The 20,249-nt window shown below is 38.4% G+C and overlaps 1 protein-coding gene across 2 annotated transcripts in view; it reads left to right on the top strand.

Annotated features, from left to right (window-relative positions):
* LOC133556178 (sphingosine kinase 1) overlaps positions 1-19,978 on the top strand; it is a 62,763-nt gene extending 42,785 nt beyond the window's left edge. The window contains exons 3-6 of one of the 2 annotated variants that reach the window (XM_061905850.1): positions 7,217-7,311; positions 7,382-7,497; positions 14,485-15,337; positions 19,697-19,978. In XM_061905850.1, the coding sequence (XP_061761834.1) occupies positions 7,217-7,311; positions 7,382-7,497; positions 14,485-15,313 (1,040 nt within the window). In that variant the 3' untranslated portion in view covers positions 15,314-15,337; positions 19,697-19,978. Of the gene's footprint in view, positions 1-7,216; positions 7,312-7,381; positions 7,498-14,484; positions 17,666-19,696 lie in introns of those variants that run through there. The other variant, XM_061905851.1, reaches the window with a different exon arrangement.
* The last annotated feature ends 271 nt before the right edge of the window (positions 19,979-20,249 follow it).

Here is a 20,249-nt window from a genome sequence, read left to right as displayed (position 1 = left end):
GAGGAGGCTTACCTGGATCCTGATGAGTCTGGCAGTGATAAAGGCTTCATGGTGGACGATGACGAGGACAGCGACTATGGCAAGTCCAAAAAGAGAAGTGTTCCCCGAAAGAGGAGGAAGAAAACGACCCCGAGAGTCCTTTGGGAGAAGAGGAGGAGGAAACTGAGAAGAAGAAAAGCTCTCCTACCCCCAAGGTGACAAAGAAAGCTGATGGCAAGGAGTAGGAAAAGAAGACAGCTACAGTCTACATGTACTGTTGGTAATAGATCACCAGTATTGGATGTGCATAAGAAAATGCAGGCTATGAATGAAGGCATGGAGTAAAATAACTCCATTATTGCAAAAGGAAACATGAAACCCTAAGAGTGTTTGTTTTTGTATTATGGCTCTATTTTTGTTTTATTTATTTCAAATTAAATTGCTCTTTTCATCACGCCAGTAGCAATTAGGGGCTGGTGTGTTAGAGCCAAATACACCTTCTGTCTGTCAAATTGATGACGTCACTAAAGGGGTTGGCTCCAAGGCCAAGTGCCTGGCTATTTAGGGAGGAGTCAGGATCTTGCTCAGGTGTTGTTGAGTAGAGGCGCAACAGTTTTTGATTGTGCCAGGCTAGTGTTTGTTTGCTCCCGTGTATTTTCTGTTTTGGTGCAAAGTGTGTTATATAAATGTGACTTTATGATATTAAATATTTTTGTTAAACATGGACACAATTTTGGACATCAATTATTAGCCGGCTGCACACGTCTGAACTAGCTTCATTTATATTCGGCAATCAGTAGCAGTAATAGTATAGGACTTTACCGCTACAGTCACAAAAAACATTCATGAAGTTTGGTTCTTTTATGAATTTATTATGGGTCTACTGAAAATGTGACCAAATCTGCTGGGTCAAAAGTATACATACAGCAATGTTAATATTTGCTTACATGTCCCTTGGCAAGTTTTACTGCAATAAGGCACTTTTGGTAGCCATCTACAAGCTTCTGCTAGAATTGTTGACCACTCCTTGACAAAATTGGTGCTGTTCAGCTAAATTTGTTGGTTTTCTGACATAGACTTGTTTCTTCAGCAGTGTCCACACGTTTAAGTCAGGACTTTGGTCCTGAGCAAGACACTTCACCCTTGCTCCTGATGGGTGCTGGTTAGCGCATTTCATGGCAGCTCCCTCTATCAGTGTGTGAATGTGTGTGTGAATGGGTAAATTTGGAAGTAGTGTCAAAGCGCTTAGAGTACCTTGAAGGTAGAAAAGCGCTATACAAGTACAACCCATTTATCATTTATTTATTATGACTTTGGAAAGGCCCTTTCAAAACTTTCATTCTAGCCTGCTTTAGCCATTCCTTTACCACTTCTGACGTGTGTTTGGGGTCATTGTCCTGTTGGAACAACCAAGTGCGCCTAAGATCCAACCTCCGGGCTGATGATTTTAGGTTGTCCTGAAGAATTTGGAAGTAATCCTCCTTTTTCATTGTCCCATTTACTCTCTGTAAAGCATCAGTTCCATTGGCAGCAACACAAGGCCAGAGCATAATACTACCACCACCATGCCTGACGATAGACATGGTGTTCCTGAGATTAAAGGCCTTGCCTTTTCTCCTCCAAAAATATTGATGGGTATTGTGGCCAAACAGCTCAAATTTTGTTTTAACTGACATCACATGGACAAAAGATAAGACCTTCTAGAGAAAAGTTCTGTGTTCTGCTCCAATCACCCCTGTCACAAAAAAATAAGAGTTGTAGAAATGATTGGAAACTCAAGACAGCCATGACATTGTTCTTTACAAGTGTATGACCACGACTGCATGTCAACCTTGTGTGCTACTGTGTGCTTAGCTGTTGTGTAGCCTATACCCCAGGGGAAACCAACGCGGTGCCCGCGGGTACCAAGTAGCCCATAAGGACCAGATGAGTAGCCCACTGGCCTGTTCTAAAAATAACTCAAATAGCAGCACTTACCAGTGAGCTGCCTCTATTCTTTAAATGTTATTTATTTACTAGCAAGCTGGTCTCGCTTTGCTCGACATTTTTAATTCTAAGAGAGACAAAACTCAAATAGAATTTGAAATTCCAAGAAATTATTTTAAAGACTTGGTCTTCACTTGTTTAGATAAATTCATTTATTTTTTTACTTTGCTTCTTATAACTTTCAGAAAGACAATTTTAGAGAAAAAATACAACCTTAAAAATGATTTTAGGATTTTTAAACACATATACCTTTTTACCTTTTAAATTCCTTCCTCTTCTTTCCTGACAATTTAAATCAATGTTCAAGTATTTTTTTTTTGTAAAGAATAATAAATACATTTTAATTTAATTCTTCATTTCAGCTTCTGTTTTTTTGAGAAAGAATATTTGTGAAATATTTCTTCAAACCTATTATTTAAATTAAAAAAAATACATATTCTGGCAAATCTAGAAAATCTGTAGAATCAAATTTAAACCTTATTTCAAAGTCTTTTGAATTTCTTTTAAAATTTTTGTTCTGGAAAATCTAGAAGAAATAATGATTTGTCTTTGTTAGAAATATAGCTTGGTCCAATTTGTTATATATTCTAACAAAGTGCAGATTGGATTTTAACCTATTTAAAACATGACATCAAAATTCTAAAATCAATCTCATAGTCATCATTTTCACCGACGTCCCACTGGGTCATTATTGTCACCGATGTCCCACTGGGTGTGAGTTTTCCTTGCCCTTATGTGGGCCTACCGAGGATGTCGTAGTGGTTTGTGCAGCCCTTTGAGACACTAGTGATTTAGGGCTATATAAGTAAACATTGATTGATTGATTGATTGAGGAAAAATTACTAATGATGTTCCATAAATTCTTTTTTTAATTTTTTCAAAAAGATTCGAATTAGCTAGTTTTTCTCTTCATTTTTTTCAGTTGAATTTAGAATTTTAAATAGTCGAAATTGAAGATAAACTACGTTTCAAAATGTAACTTTCATTTTTTTTGTGTTTTCTCCTCTTTTAAACCATTCAATTAAGTGTTTTTCTCATCATTTATTCTCTACAAAAAACCTTCCGTAAAAGAAAAAAAAAATGTACGACGGAATGACAGACAGACATACCCATATATATATATATATATAGATCAAAGGTAACTTGAGCAAATTGGGTATTTCTGGCAATTTATTTAAGTGTGTTTCAAACTGGTAGCCCTTTGCATTAATCAGTTCCCAAGAAGTAGCTCTTGGTTTCAAAAAGGTTGGTGACCCCTGTTATAGCCTATAGCCTAGCCTGTTTACTTTTTGTAAATGACTTTAGTAAATAGAATAAATGGTTTTCTTATTGGAGGACACTCCAATTCACAATAACAAGCAAAGTAGGACATCAAATGTTCCTTACTGTTTCTTTAATGACAGTCTCATTAAAGCATCTATTGTACACACACTGTACCAAGCATGCAGTGTTCCGCACATGCAGCAAGACGGTGCATTTCTGCAAAAGACAACTAGATTATAGTGGTGTGGTGACTCCACAAAGTGAGCGTCTTTAGGTGGAGGTTAGTGTGTTGAAGGGTATGAATATGGAAGTATTGCATCAGCTGGAGCCTCAAAGTGCTGAGTCGGCTGCTGAGCACCGTTCACTCCTTCTGCCGCTCTGTCTGTCAACGCAGCACCGCATCACCACCTCCTGACATATAGTGCACACACACACACACGCACTTGCACACACACACACACACACACTTGTATGTCTTACCTTCTTGAGACCTCTGAAAAATGCCTCCCTCTTTAGGATCACTCTTTCTAGATTTATAAGGATGTGTATTTACAACATCAATAATATATACATCCATCCATTTTCTACCGCTAGTCCCTTTTGGGGTCGCGGGGGTGCTGGAGCCTATCTCATCTGCATTCATGAGAAAGGCGCCGTACACCCTGGACAAGTCGCTACCTCATCGCAGGGCCAACACAGATAGACTGACAACATGCACACTCACATTCACACACTAGGCCCAATATATACTATGCAAATATTAAACAGCTTGTTGTGAAAAATGAGTTGGAATTTCACAAAATGTTACAAAAAAAACTGAACATTTGTGCAATATTATGATAAAAGTTGTAATTTTACTCAATAACAGTCACAATTTTACAAGAGAAGCTTAAAAAATGTTAAATTTTATGAAAAGAGTCGTAATTTTACTCAACAAAAGTCACAATTTTAAAAGAAAACTTTTAAATATTGGCAATATTAAAATAATAAACGGAATTTTACTTGGCAAAATTATGACAAAAGTCATAATTTTACTCAAAAAAAGTAATTATTTTACAAGAACAAAATTTTATTTGGCAATATTGTAATAAAAGACAGAATTGAATTTGATAAATGTCACCAATTTTGCGTTAAAAAGTAATAATTTTACATAAAGTAATAATTTTACATAAAAAAGTAATAATTGTATGAGAAAATATTGCAATATTACAGAAACAAAGAATAAGATAAATTGTTCACATTTTTATAAGAAAGAAGTCGACACATTGTGAGAAAAAAGACTGGTTTTAATTGAAAAAAAAATCTATTTTTTGTTTGTAATTGTTTTTTAATCTTCATTATTTACTTCGTCATTACTGTATGTCCTTATATACTTATTTATTTTTGCCAATTTTACACACACATGTTGTTTCATATGTTGACCAGAGGGGGAGCACTTTTAAAAGCGAGACACAGTCAATATGAAAAATCCCTCCTTTTTGGGACCACCCTCATTTTGATAGATTTCTCCACCAGGGGTGCAAATGAGACATTCTCTATTAGATGCAATGCTTTTCTGTATTGGGACCATGATTTATGTCATCACTTGTTCACACCTACTTTCCCTTCTTGATGTCTCAAGAAGGGTAGAAATACAAGAACGCACGCACGCGCACGCATGCACACACACACCAGGCCCAGAAGATGAAGAGGATTATGTAGTGTGTGTTGTGTGTTGTGTGTTGTGTGTATTCCTTCAATCAATATGTCAGCTGAAACATAACTTCCCAGTAGGAGCACATCGATACTTGATCATTTAGCTGTCGCCTCTCTCTCTCTTTTATTTTGCTGCGTCGACATTTGTGTTGTCTGAATGCCTCTTGCATTTACAAACCCTTTAAAGAAGGTCTCACAGCATAAACACTGCTGACCAATGTTGATCTCCTCCAATGAAAACACCTCATCATTAAAAAGTGTCACTATTTGGCAGCGCAGCCCCCCTGAATCACTATATTGCAGATGAATCATGTCACCTAAACTGACTAATTAGAATAAACTTTTAACCGGGTCATTAGCAAACATTAAAAGTCATTGAATGGATTTTGTGAGGCATTGAAAAGAAAAGGTATTAAAACATTGCAATCGGCAACAAAAAAGACAACAAAACAAACCGCCTGACCCAGTTTTTCCAATGTTGGACAAAAATTCCTTACAAAATGTATTGAAGCACAATTTTTGCTAACAGAGATGGAGAGTCCATATTGTTTTAGGTTTGTTTATCTTTTTAGTTCGGATAATTAAGTTATTCACCTTCCTATTACAATAGTTACTGACAGTGGTTTCCTGAAGTGTTCTTGAGCCCATGTGGTGATATCTTTTACAAACTGATGTTGCTTTTTGATGGAGTACCGCCTGAAAGATCGAAGGTCACAGGCATTCAATGTTGGTTTTTGGCCTTGCTGCTTACGTGCAGTGATTTCCCCAGATTCTCTGAACCTTTTGACAATATTACGGACCGTAGATGGTGAACTCCCTAAATTCCTTGCAGTAGCTGGTGGACAAATGTTGTTCTTAAACTGTTGAACAATTACCTCACGCATTTGTTGACAAAGTGGTGACCCTCGCCACATCCTTGTTTGTAAATGACTGAGCATTTCATAGAAGCTGTGTTTATACCCAATCATGGCACCCACCTGTTCCCAATTAGTCTGTTTACCTGTTAGATGTTCCAAATAAGTGTTTGATGAGCATTCCTCAAATTTCTCAGTCTTTTTTGCCACCAGTGCCAGCTTTTTTGAAACATATTGCAAGCTTCAAATTCCAAATGAGCAAATATTTGCAAGACATAACATTTTTCAGTTAGAACATTAAATACCTTGTCTTTGTAGTCTGTTCAATTGAATAGAAGTTGAAAATTATTTTCAAATCATTGTATTTTGTTTTTATTTACGATTTACACGAGGTGCTTAAAACTTTGTCTGTATAGACATATGTGTACACTTGACCACAGGTGTCCAAGAAGTGAAGTGAATTATATCTATATAGCGCTTTTCTCAAGTGACTCAAATCGCTTTACATAGTGACACCCAATATCTAAGTTACATTTAAACCAGTGTGGGTGGCACTGGGAGCAGGTGGGTAAAGTGTCTTGCCCAAGGACACAACAGCAGTGACTAGGATGGCACAAGCGGGAATCGAATCTGCAGCCCTCAAATTGCTGGCACGGCCACTCTACCAACCGAGCTATGCCGCCCCATAGCTAAGACTAAGATTAATTTGGCAGGCGTGGTGTTTTCACGTAATATACCAGCAATCTGATAGTTGCCGCCTCGTCGCCATTTGGTGGCCAATGCAGCAACTCAAATCAGTGGCTATTAATTCTGCATTGATTGGAATAAGTGCACAGCATTTACCTATATGACCCAATCCAAACAACTTTACCTAGTCATGGTGCAAAAATTAAAAAAAACACACATAACACAACCTGCTCACCGAACTTTGTGGATTATATAAAAGAACGTCTAATAAGCATAAAAAATTACACCTATTTACAAAGGATGATGGGAAAATGCAAAACGCTCTCTCTCCACTTATTGATGTTTGGCGCATTTTCGCAGCTTGATATTTCTGATTGATTGCAAAACATTAAGGTAGGAGTGAAACTTTCACATACTCTGTAATAATAAGCTGCACAATTAATAAAAAAAAAAATACATTGATACCTGCTTTTTTTTCCCAGAATCGTTGCTCACTTGGTAAGAAATACTGTTATTTTTGTGTAAAGCCAAGAAGCATGCGCTACATCCAGTACTTGGGCGCACACATGTGTCGGTCACAGATGTTTGCAGAGCAGTTAAGCTGCCTTGGAGCCCGCTAAAGGGCAGCCTGATGTCACATGTCTGGCCTCACAAGTCAATACTTAATCTCCCGTAGCCATGATGGAAGCCTGCCTGCCTGTCTTTGCCCTCGCCCTCATTTGTCCTATAAACCCGTGTTTTTGTGTCCTCAGAGCACCAGAACCACGCACGAGAGCTGGTGAAGAAGGCCGACCTGTCACAGTGGGACGCCCTGGTTATAATGTCGGGAGACGGGCTGCTCTTTGAGGTTCTCCGACTCGGACATAACGGCAGATTTATACGCCGCGGATGTTATTTATTCATGCTTGTTTCATCAGGTGGTTAACGGTCTGATGGAGCGCGATGACTGGCAAGAGGCCATCCAGACCCCTCTGGGGATTCTGCCGGGTGGCTCCGGCAACGCCCTGGCTGCCTCTGTCCATCACTACTCTCAGTGAGTCCCTCCTTTATCGCAGTCATTGAAAGACACTTTCCCCTTGTGGCTGCCCACAGAAGCCCGCTTGTGGATATATATATATATATATATATATATATATATATATATATATATATATATATATATATATATATATATATGTGGCTATATCATGGATATATATGAATATTCATCTATTATCGCAATTCCACACAAAATGTTTCAAACACCGTATGTTTCTGTATTTTCTCACCATAAAGGGCAACTGGTATATATTTTAGAAGAAAACATATGTTTCCATATATAAGCAGCAGATATACAGTATACGTTGTAAAATGAGTTATTTACACAAAAATATTTTGTAAATGTTTATTTACATACCACATGGGTGTCCAAACCTTTCCCACTGAGGGCCGCACACAGAGAAATTAAAGCATGCAGGAGCCATTTCGATATTTTAAATTTTTAAACCATAATAAAGTATATGGATTTTGTTTTTTTTAACATTTAGTGCAGATAGCTCCCGGCGACCATAAAGGGTCCCCTGGAGCTATTTGCATTATGGTTGTCAGCGAACAACACTCCATAAATTAGCAGCACCGTTTTATGAACCGCAGGGTTCAAAGCGTAGGAAAATATAATTCATGGTAAATGTTGATAATACAAAGGTGTTGCAGCTTTTTCCAACAAGGGCAACAAACTAATAAGTCAAAGTATGCGGGAACTATCTTGATTTATTTATTTTTTTGTAAAAATAAAAAGAGTTAAAAACAGATGTTTAAAGACAAAACTTATTGTGAGCTTTGTGTTGTAGGTCAGTGGTCCTCAACCACCAGGCTCGAATGGTACCAGGCCGCAGAAGAATTTTTTATAATTTTTGATTTTGATTTTTTTCTTAAATCAACATAAAAAACACAAGATATACTTACAATTAGTGCACAACCCCCCAAAAAACTCCCTTTTTCATGATAAAAACCTCCCCTTTTTCATGAAAAAAAAAAAAGATGATTTGTCCCGGGCCGCGGGACAAATCATCAAGGAGGTTGGGGACCACTGTTGTAGGTGACAAAGTATTATTCATTATTACACAGGTAAATACAACGACAGTAAAAATAAATTTAAAAAAGCAAGAGAAAAACATTGCATTTTTATACTTTGGCTTTTCAGTGTGAGACCATTGGTAGAAGAAGTTTAGACATTTTTAGCTGTTTTCCCCTACATATTTAAAGTTGCTCTTTTTTTACCCTGCTGGCCGCACTTTGGATGCTGTTGCATGTTCAAATATGTCTCAGTTTTAAAAGACACGCTATTCTATGCAGTACTTGCATTTTCTCTGTCCAAATTAACAGAACAAATATGTTTAGTAAGAAAGTACTTTATTGATGCACAATACTTCCAGGCTTTCGCGGCCCATATGAAACCATCTGTTGGCCCAGATCTGGTCTCCTGGCCTCCAGTTTGACACCAGTCCATGCCCGGGTCATTTGGAAGACAGTTAAGAAAAAAGCTTGCGGAGCTTTAAAAAAAAAAAGTGATTTAACTCGCTCCTGTGTGATTCTGCTGCCAGCTGACACATCATCACTCAAGAAGCAGAGGCTGCTGATAACCTCAAAGCAATCATGTCCTACGTTTAGGAACTCAGAAACGTTCAGTATAATATAAATGCCTGCAGCCCTCACTGCCCAAACATGGTGGGCGTGCTATTTATGTATCATTATTTAAACACTGGCATATCTTAATGTATCACGATATAAGTGTTTTATATCGCTCGATATTGATCATTATTGATGTTTTTTTTGTAGCTATGGAAAATAAGGACCGGGAAAAAAATCTTTCCTTTCGTTATAATCCACTTAACTGTCAAGGCAGAAAGAAAATGTCAACACAAGCGTAGAAAACAATGTCAACAAAGTAGTAAAATCACATTAAACACTTAACAATAAGCTCTTAAAATGAAGGTGCAAAAATAAGGAATATGTAAGAAATGCTTCATAAAGTGTAAGAAAATAGTGCAAAGTGTGAAAATGAAGACATAGAGAAACCTGAGGAGTATTTATATACTGTATGTGTATATGTATATATATATATATATATATATATATATATATATTACGGCTGCGAATCAATATCGATTCTTAAAATCGCGATTAATTGTAAAGGACAATGTTTTATCAACTGATTGCAATAATGTAAATTTGTCTTAACTATTAAACGAACCAAAAATACTGATGATTGAGAGAACCCCTCATGAAACAGTTCTGTAGAGATTAAGTAGTCTTGTGATTTTTCCCACACGTACATATATATATATATATATATATATATATATATATATATATATATATATATATATATATATATATATATATAATGTATAGTTGGCCACTTTCCGTCTAAAAGGCAATAGAGTCTGTGCGATGGATCAAAATTATTTAGCTAAGTTAAATTTGTTCATTTTCATCACAAAATACAAATTACTATATAGCTAATTGATTTGAAAGGTTTTTGTTTTAATTGCTGCCGATGTAGTCTGTGCCAGGTCCTGTTTCTGGTTTTACTCCTCTCAGGTGTCTTTGTTTTCTCCTTTCTTCAAGCCGGTAGTCTCTCCTTCTCTCGCTTGTTTGGATGCTAGAATTAATAGCCAGCCTCCATTTGCTGCGGTCTGCAGCTTCCCAGTTGCCCAGGTCGATATTTCCTGCCTTTAGATCACATTTACACACATCTTCCTCGCGAAGAACAGGTCTTCATGTAGACTTGGAGACAATTGCGAGTTCACCGTACAGTAGGTCTTTTGGGATTCGGCCGAGTGACTTGGCCAAGCCAGCACGTGCGTTTTTTTTGTGCTAGCTAAACATTCATGGGTCAAGCAGGAGTCCATGTTTCGTTGCCATAAAGCAGGGTACTTTGCACGCAAGCTTTGTGTACCTTCATCTTGGTATTGGTGGCTAACTTGATGTTATCCCAGAGCTGGTGGCAGTTTTGCCTATCCATGTGTTCAGGTCAGCATGGTCTGCTTCAGATGTTGGAGCCTAGATAGGTGAAGTTCTCCACTGCCTCCAGGCTATGAATACCTAGGTTGATAGTCGGAGGGCTGCAGACATCTTGACCCATGAACTTCTTGAGGCTGATTGTGGGGGACCTTGTTGACCAGTTGTCGAAGTGCTTCCTCCGCATGCGCAGTCAGTGCAGTCTCGTCTTCTCAAAGCATTTCTCTGATAAGTACTTTCCTTTGTTTTTGCTCGGAGATGTAAAAGGTTTCCACCATTCTTGTGTGAAGATCTAAGCCTTCATCTGACTGGCTGAAGGCACATGACGACACCAAAGAGTGTCGGAGTGAGTACACATCCTCGTTTTACGCCACATCTGACGAAGTGCGGGTCTGAGGACGCGGCGTCGTACTGGATATTTTCATGGAAGGACGTCACCAGGCTTGAGACTTTAGGGTGGAACTGAAGAACCCATTCCCGCTGACCAAGTCCAATGCCTTAGTCAGGTCGAAGAAGGCAATGTAGAGTGGACGTCTTTGCCCACCACACTTCTCTTGAAGCTGTCTCAGTGGGAAAACCATGTCAATTGTTGATCTTCCCGCTCTAAAACCACATTGTGCCTCAGGGTAGACTCGATCTGCGAGTGTCTGTAGTCTGTTAAGGACTACACGGGCAAAGGCCTTTCCAACAGTACTGAGCAGGGAAATTCCTAAATTCTTCGATTATTGTTACAGTCACTATGGGCACCTTGATAATACTTGCATCGTGCATACCCTGGGGCAGAGGTTCTCAAATGGGGGTACACGTACCCCTGGGGGTACTTGAAGGTATGCCAAGGGGTACATGAGATTTTTTTTAAATATTCTAAAAATAGCAACAATTCAAAATCCTTTATAAATATATTTATTGAATAATACTTAAAAAAAGTATGAATGTAAGTTCATAAACTGTGAAAAGAAATGCAACACTGCAATATTCAGTGTTGACAGCTCGATTTTTTTGTATGTATGTATGTATGTGTGTGTGTGTGTGTGTGTGTGTGTGTGTGTGTGTGTGTGTGTGTATATACATATATATACAAACCCCGTTTCCATATGAGTTGGGAAATTGTGTTAGATGTAAATATAAATGGAATACATTGATTTGCAAATCCTTTTCAACCCATATTCAATTGAATGCACTACAAAGACAAGATATTTGATGTTCAAACTCATAAACTTTTTTTTTTTTTTGCAAATAATAATTGAATTAGAATTTCATGGCTGCAACACGTGCCAAAGTAGTTGGGAAAGGGCATGTTCACCACTGTGTTACATCACATTTTCTTTTAACAACACTCAATAAACTTTTGGGAACTGAGGAAACTAATGGTTGATGCTTTGAAAGTGGAATTCTTTACCATTCTTGTTTGATGTACAGCTTAAGTTGTTCAACAGTCCGGGGTCTTGTTGTCGTATTTTACGCTTCATAATGCGCCAAACATTTTCGATGGGAGACAGGTCTGGACTGCAGGCGGGCCAGTCTAGTACCCGCACTCTTTTACTATGAAGTCACGTTGATGTAACACGAGGCTTGGCATTGTTTTGCTGAAATAAGCAGGGGCGTCCATGATAACGTTGCTTGGATGACAACATATGTTGCTCCAAAACCTGTATGGACCTTTCAGCATTAATGGTGCCTTCACAGATGTGTAAGTTACCCATGTCTTGGGCACTAATACACCCCCATACCATCACAGATGCTGGCTTTTGAACAATGCGCCTATAAAAATCCGGATGTTTATTTTCCTCTTTGTTCCGGAGGACACCACGTCCACAGTTTCCAAATATAATTTGAAATGTGGACTCGTCCGACTACAGAACACCTTTCCACTTTGCATCAGTCCATCTTAGATGAGCTCGGGCCCAGCAAAGCCGGCGGCGTTCCTGGAATTGTTGATAAATGGCTTTCGCTTTGCATGGTAGAGTTTTAACTTGCACTTACAGATGTAGCGACCAACTGTAGTTACTGACAGTGGTTTTATGAACTGTTCCTGAGCCTATGTGGTGATATCCTTTACGTCTCGTCTCGATTACTGTAACATATTATTTTCGGGTCTCCCCATGTCTAGCATTAAAAGATTACAGTTGGTACAAAATGCGGCTGCTAGACTTTTGACAAGAACAAGAAAGTTTGATCATATTACGCCTGTACTGGCTCACCTGCACTGGCTTCCTGTGCACTTAAGATGTGACTTCAAGGTTTTACCAATTACGTATAAAATACTACACGGTCTAGCTCCAGCCTATCTTGCCGATTGTATTGTACCATATGTCCCGGCAAGAAATTTGCGTTCAAAAGACTCCGGCTTATTAGTGATTCCTACAGCCCAAAAAAAGTCTGCGGGCTATAGAGCGTTTTCCGTTCGGGCTCCAGTACTCTGGAATGCCCTCCCGGTAACAGTTCGAGATGCTACCTCAGTAGAAGCATTTAAGTCTCACCTTAAAACTCATCTGTATACTCTAGCTTTTAAATAGACCTCCTTTTTAGACCAGTTGATCTGCCGCTTCTTTTCTTTCTCCTATGTCCCCCCCCTCCCTTGTGGAGGGGGTCCGGTCCGATGACCATGGATGAAGTACTGGCTGTCCAGAGTCGAGACCCAGGATGGACCGCTCTTCGGGACCCAGGATGGACCGCTCGCCTGTGTATCGGTTGGGGACATCTCTACGCTGCTGATCCGCCTCCGCTTGAGATGGTTTCCTGTGGACGGGACTCTCGCTGCTGTCTTGGATCCGCTTGAACTGAACTCTCGCGGCTGTGTTGGAGCCACTATGGATTGAACTTTCACAGTATCATGATAGACCCGTTCGACATCCATTGCTTTCGGTCCCCTAGAGGGGGGGGGGTTGCCCACATCTGAGGTCCTCTCCAAGGTTTCTCATAGTCAGCTTTGTCACTGGCGTCCGTCCCACTGGATGTGAGTTCTCCCTGCCCACTGGGTGTGAGTTTTCCTTGCCCTTTTGTGGGTTCTTCCGAGGATGTTGTAGTCGTAATGATTTGTGCAGTCCTTTGAGACATTTGTGATTTGGGGCTATATAAATAAACATTGATTGATTGATTGATACACACTGATGTCGGTTTTTGATGCAGTACCACCTGAAGTATCAAAGGTCAGTAATATCATCGCTTACGTGCAGTGATTTCTCCAGATTTTCTGAACCTTTTGATGATTTTACGGTTCGTAGATGGTAAAATCCCTAAATTCCTTTCAATAACTTGTTGAGAAATGTTCTAAAACTGTTCAACAATTTGCTTACAAATTGGTGATCCTCGCCCCATCCTTGTTTGGGAATTACTTTGCATTTCATGGAAGCTGCTTTTATACCCAATCATGGCACCCACCTGTTCCCAATTAGCCTGCACACCTGTGTGATGTTCCAAATAAGTGTTGGATGAGCATTCTTCAACTTTATCAGTATATTTTGCCACCTTTCCCAACTTCTTTGTCACGTGTTGCTGGCATAAAATTCTAAAGTTAATGATTATTTGCAAAAAAAAAAAGTTTATCAGTTTGAACATCAAATATGTTGTCATTGTAGCATATTCAACTGAATATGAGTTGAAAGTGATTTGCAAATCATTGTATTCTGTTTATACTTACATCTAACACAACTTCCCAACTCATATGGAAACAAGGTTTGTATGTATGTATATATATATATATATATATATATATATATATGTATATGTATATATATATATATATATATATATATATATATATATATATATATATATATATATATATATATATATATATATATATATATATATATATATATATATATATATATATATATATATATATATATATATATATACACACACACGTGTGTGTATATATATATATATATATATATATATATATATACACACACACGTGTGTGTATATGCACACATCCAAAAAGCAGAAATGACACAGTAGCCAAAGGAGGTTCCCTTTATAGTTCCAGTTCCTGACTAAGTTCCTGTCCCTCAGGTCACCTCCTGCGTGGAACGAGGAGCTGCTCCTGAGTTGCGGCTTCCTGCTGTGCAAAGGTCAGGTGGGCTCCTTGGACTTGGTGTCAGTCCAGCTGGCCTCCAAGCAACGCCTCTTCTCCTTCCTGTCGCTGGCCTGGGGCTTTGTGGCCGACGTGGACATCGAGAGTGAGAAGTACCGGCACGTGGGCGCCGTCCGCTTTCTGATGGGCACCCTGGTGCGCCTGGCCACACTGCGCGTCTACCGGGGCAGGTTGGCGTACTTGCCCGTGGCGGAGAAACCAGACCTTCCCTCCAGACCTAAGCCTTTCTTGCCGTGCTCCTCCATCTCCTGCCGGCCGGACCCCGACTACTCCCCCAACAGAGCCAACCAAAACTGCGTCAGCAAGTCCTCCGCCAAGAGACCTGAAAGCGACGGCAAATCCAGAGCACCGGCAGATTCTTTACTCCCAGGACTGGACCAGCCTCTCCCAGACAGCTGGACCGTGGTCGAGGAGGAGGACTTTGTCTTGGTGCTGGCCATATACCAGTCTCACCTGGCCGAGGACCTTTGGGCGGTCCCCGACGCCCTGGCGGACGACGGAGTCATCCACCTGTTCTACGTGACCGCCGGGATCTCCCGGCCGGCCCTCCTGCGCCTCTTCCTGGCCATGGAGAAGGGCGCCCACCTGGCCTGCGGCTGCCCCCACCTGGTCTACCAGAAGGTGCGGGCACTGCGGCTGGAGCCCGTCTCCCGGGAAGGCGTGATCGCGGTGGACGGCGAGACGGTGCAGTACGGGCCGGTCCAGGCTCAGATCCACCCCGGTCTGGCAAGACTCATCTCTGGATGATGGATTATGTTAATCAGCTTTCAGGTTTGGTCTTTTTTACTCACTCTGGATACTTTGTGGTTTTTAGACGTGCCAAAGACTTTCCATCAGCCTCGCACAAATCCTCTATTTTTCTACACAAAGCAACTTCTCCTACTTTTTTAAGCCCCGCCCATCCGGCATCCCCTTTCTGAACCAGGGTCTAAGCCGTGGATTGTGGACATGATTCTGGCTGGTACCAGGTCAGACACTCCGGAGATCTTGGTCATTGCTACTGGATCCTCATGTAAATGTACTACGTTAAAAATATGTCCATATACCGTGAAAAACTGAAGGCTCAGTTTGCCAGAATTTTACCGTAAATTTACTGTGTTTTTTTTTTTAAACAGAATTACTGTAAAATTTAAAATAGTACCATTTGTATTTTCACAGTAAAATCCTGACGTTTTCTTTTTTTTTTTTTAACCGTAAAATGAACAGATGTTTTTATTGTAAAATTTTGACGAATAAGCTGCTATTTTTTAAATTCTAAAATCTACAGTACAGTGCGTTACTTTAAATGGAAAAACAGTACTGCTCTTATTTTACAGTAAAATTTTGGCGACTTGGCCAACAGTTTATTAGCGTAAAATTTACTTCTTCTTTTTTACAGTGCATTACTGTAAATGGAGAAACTGTATGATGTTATTTTTACGGTAATATTTTGTCGACTAAGCTGCTATTTTTTTACTGTAACATTTACAATATGGTGCATTAATGTGAATGTCAGGTCATGCTAAACAATTGCACACACACACAACACACACACACACACACACACACACACACACACACACATTCTTGTATTTCTTACCTGCTTGAGACCTCCAAAAAAAGTCCCACTTTCACAAGAAAAGCTTAAAATGTGGGCAGTATTACAATAAAAGTCGTCATTTTTCTCAACGCAAGTCAAAATTTAACAAGAAAAACTGAACATTTTTGCAATATTATGATACATTTTGGAAATGTACTCAATTAAAGTCGCAGTTTTACAAGAAAAGCTGACACTTGTGGCACTTTTATGAAAAGGGTTACAAATTGACTCGACAAAAGTCACAATTTTATAAGAAATGTTTAAGATATGGGCATTATTATCATAATAATCTGAATTTTTACTTGGCAAAATTATGACAAAAGCCATGATTTTATTTAAAAAAAAATGTCACTTTTACAAGATCAACAAAAAAAATTGCAATATTGTGATAAAAGTCTGAATTTTATATGACAAATGTCACCATTTTGCATTAAAAAGTAATAATTTTACATAAAAAGAAGTAGACTGCTTTTAGTAATTTTTTTTAGTTTTGTTTTTGTAATTGGTGTTTAATCTTCATTATTTACTTCAAGTTATAACAGTATGTCTCTATATACATATTTATTTTATTTTATTTTGTAATTTTGGCCAAAGGGGGCGCATTTGAATTTCTCACACGCACTTGTTTTTTCATATGTTGACCAGAGGGGGAGCACTTTTAAAAGCGACACAGTCAATTTGAAAAATCTCTCCTTTTTGGGACCACCCTCATTTTGATAGATTTCACCACCAGGGGTGCAAATGAGACATTCTCTATTAGATGCAATGCTTTTCTGTATTGGGACCATGATTTATGTCATCACTTGTTCACACCTCCTCATATGGAAGCTACTTTTCCTTCTTGATGTCTCAAGAAGGGCAGGAAGACAGGAACACACACACACACACACACACACACACACACACACACACACACACACACACACACACACACACACACACAATACACACACACACACACAAACATAAAATAACAAACATAATTGTGCCAAAACTGAAATGCTAACCATTATTATTCACGTTGCACATATTATGTTTTTCACTTCAAACAATATTTCATGATCACAAAGTTCCTTTACAGTAAGTAGACCTGACCCCATATATCTTTTATATAATTGGACTTTTATTTTTCAAATAAGTTTCTTCTTTTTTTGTTGTTGATTTTTTCACCTTTTCAGGAATGGAGAGTGAAAAATTCAATTTTTTTATGGAGAAACCTTCAGTTGTTGGTATTACTGTAAATGGAAAAACAGCACTAAAATTCTGGCAACAGAGCTGATAATTGTTGTTTTTTTAACCATAAAATCACTCGTGTTTTTTTACAGTTATCATTGTAAAAAAAACAAAAAAAACAGTAGCTTAGTTAAATTTAATGTCAAATGTGCAGTTGTTGTTTTTACAGTGCATTACTGTAAATATGAAAACAGCACTATTTTTATTTTTACAGTAAAATTTTGGCGACTGAACTGTCAGGTTTTTTCCCCCTCCCATAAAACCGACAGGTGATTTTTTTGTTTTTTTACAGTTCTCACTGTAAAAAAACAAAATACCTGTATATTTTACTTGAAAAAAGCAGCTCAATTGCCAGAATTTTACTGCAAAAGGTAGAGTATGTTTGGTTTTTGTACACTAAATTACTGTCCATTGAAAATTAGTACCACTGTTACGTTTACAGTAAACAAGGCTGAACGTTTTGTTCTGTAAAATCTACAGTTGTTTTTTGTTTGGTTTTTTACAGTCCATTACTGTAAATGGAAAAAAAATAATACTTTTATTTTGACAATCCATTTCGTAGGATTACGCAATTAATATTTCATCATAAAATGTATTGACTTTTTTATGCAAGAAAAAAAAGGCAGCTCTGTCGCCGGAATTTTACCACATATTTACAATGTTGTTGTTTTGTTTGTTTGTTTTTTTACATTAAATTACCGAAATTGAAACTTGTTACTACTGTTATTTTTACTGTTAAGTTCTTGTGACTGATATGCCAGTTTTTTTAATCGTAAAATCTACTGCCTTTTTTTTTTTTTTTTACAGTGCTCACTGTAACAAACAAAAATAAAACGGCAGGTCGGTTGCCAGAATTTCATGTCAAATGTACAGTTGTTGTTTTTACAGTGCATTACTCTAAGTAGGAAAATGGTACCACTTTAATGTTTTGCTCAATTGCCAGAATTTTTCTGTAAAATGTAAAGTGTCTTTTTTTTCCCTTTTTTTTTTTAACACCAAATTAATGTGAATTGAAAATCAGTGTCACCGTTTTGTTTACGGTAAACTTCTGGTTACGGAGCTGACTGTGTGTGTGTGTGTGTGTGTGTGTGTGTGTGTGTGTGTGTGTGTGTGTGTGTGTGTGTGTGTGTGTGTGTGTGTGTGTGTGTGTGTGTGAAATCTACGGTTGTTTTTAACAAATTTTTGAATTTTGACGACTGTGCTGCCAGTTTTTTAACGTAAAATCTACTGCCTTTTTTTTTTTTTTTTTTTTTTTTTTTACAGGGGTCACTGTAAAAAAAAAATACAAAAACTGATGATTTCCCTGAAAAAAAAAAACGGCAGCTCAGTTGCCAGAATTTTACTGTAAAATTAAGTGTTTTTTTTATTATTATTATTATTATTTTTTTACAGTGCATTACTGTAAATGTAACTACAGTGCCGCTGTTATTTTGACAGTTTATTTCTGGCAACCACGCTGCTGATATTTTACCGTAAAATTGCATGACTTTTATTAAACTGCTCAATGTCAAAATAAAATTGCAAAAATAAAAACAAGCTAATTGACACGGGGGGCAGCGCTGTATTTTTTTAAGGTACACTTCTGGCAACTGAACCGCCAGTTTTTTACCGTAAAATACAAAGCATTGCTGTAACTGGAAAAAAAACGGAACACATTTTATTTTTACTGTAAATTCTGGGGATTAAACTGCTGATAATTCACAGAAAAAAATCTTCAGACGTTTTATTTATAGTGTGTCTGTAAAATTAAAACTTGTTTAGGGTGTTGTTTTTTTTACACCAAATTACGGTAAATTAACTTTTTTTTTCTGTAAAATTCTGGTGACGAAGCTTCCGGTTTTTCATTGCAAAAACTACGGTTTTATTTTTAACAGAAATATGCAGTTTTATACATTATTTATTTACCATTTGCATTCTTGAAAAAGCTCCAGCGCTCCCTGCGACTCTGAAAGGGACAAGCGGTAGTAAATGGATGGGTTGGATGGAAAATGGATGGATGGATGGGTCAGGACACACACCAACCATAACACATATTTTAAGGGACGGCTAATAACCAAGTGTCTTTGAACGCATCTTTGGGGTGTTAGATATGCAAATGAGCACACGTTCGCATACGAGAGGACGGAGGGCTCCCCCTGCCGGACGACTCATGTAAAGTCGGATATATTGCTGACACTAATATGTTTTTTGTTTTTTTATAAGTGAATTATAATTTACTGCCCGATATTTGGTTTATTTTGCATCCACACTTTGTGTACTTAATGAGATGTTGTGGTACTTTTTTTTGATGAATATTTGTACTTTTCGCTGCCGTGCAGTGTCGCTTGGAGAACAATGAGACGCACTGGTGTCTTTGTGACGAGACGTGATCCATAATGGAGGAGGTGTGTCGCAAACCACGCGTGGAAAGGAGGTCGAGCTCCCGATGCATCGTGGGCGTGTCGCCCGATGCCTGCTGGAGGCAAATCCTTAGGGAGCATGCAGTCGACTCCTTGCATCAATATGTCTAAAATAAATCAATACTGGCTGTAAAATTCATTGTTTTGTCATCGAGCGTGCTGAATTTCGAACACAGTAGACCAGGAAATATGTATGTTCAATATAATGCATTGTTTTTATTCAAATAAAAAAAAAAACATCTGGGAATTTTATGATTGATTTCTTTCTTTTTTTTTATTTTTACTTACTCCGGCTTCCTCCCACTTCCAAAGACATGCACCTGGGGATAGGTTGATTGGCAACACTAAATTGGCCCTAGTGTGTGAATGTGAGTGTGAATGTTGTCTGTCTATCTGTGTTGGCCCTGCGATGAGGTGGCGACTTGTCCAGGGTGTACCCTGCCTTCCGCCCGATTGTAGCTGAGATAGGCGC

The sequence above is a fragment of the Nerophis ophidion genome, linkage group LG07 (genome assembly GCF_033978795.1).
Source record: "Nerophis ophidion isolate RoL-2023_Sa linkage group LG07, RoL_Noph_v1.0, whole genome shotgun sequence".
Classification (NCBI taxonomy): domain Eukaryota; kingdom Metazoa; phylum Chordata; class Actinopteri; order Syngnathiformes; family Syngnathidae; genus Nerophis; species Nerophis ophidion.
This window is presented reverse-complemented; position numbering and strand designations above follow the sequence as displayed.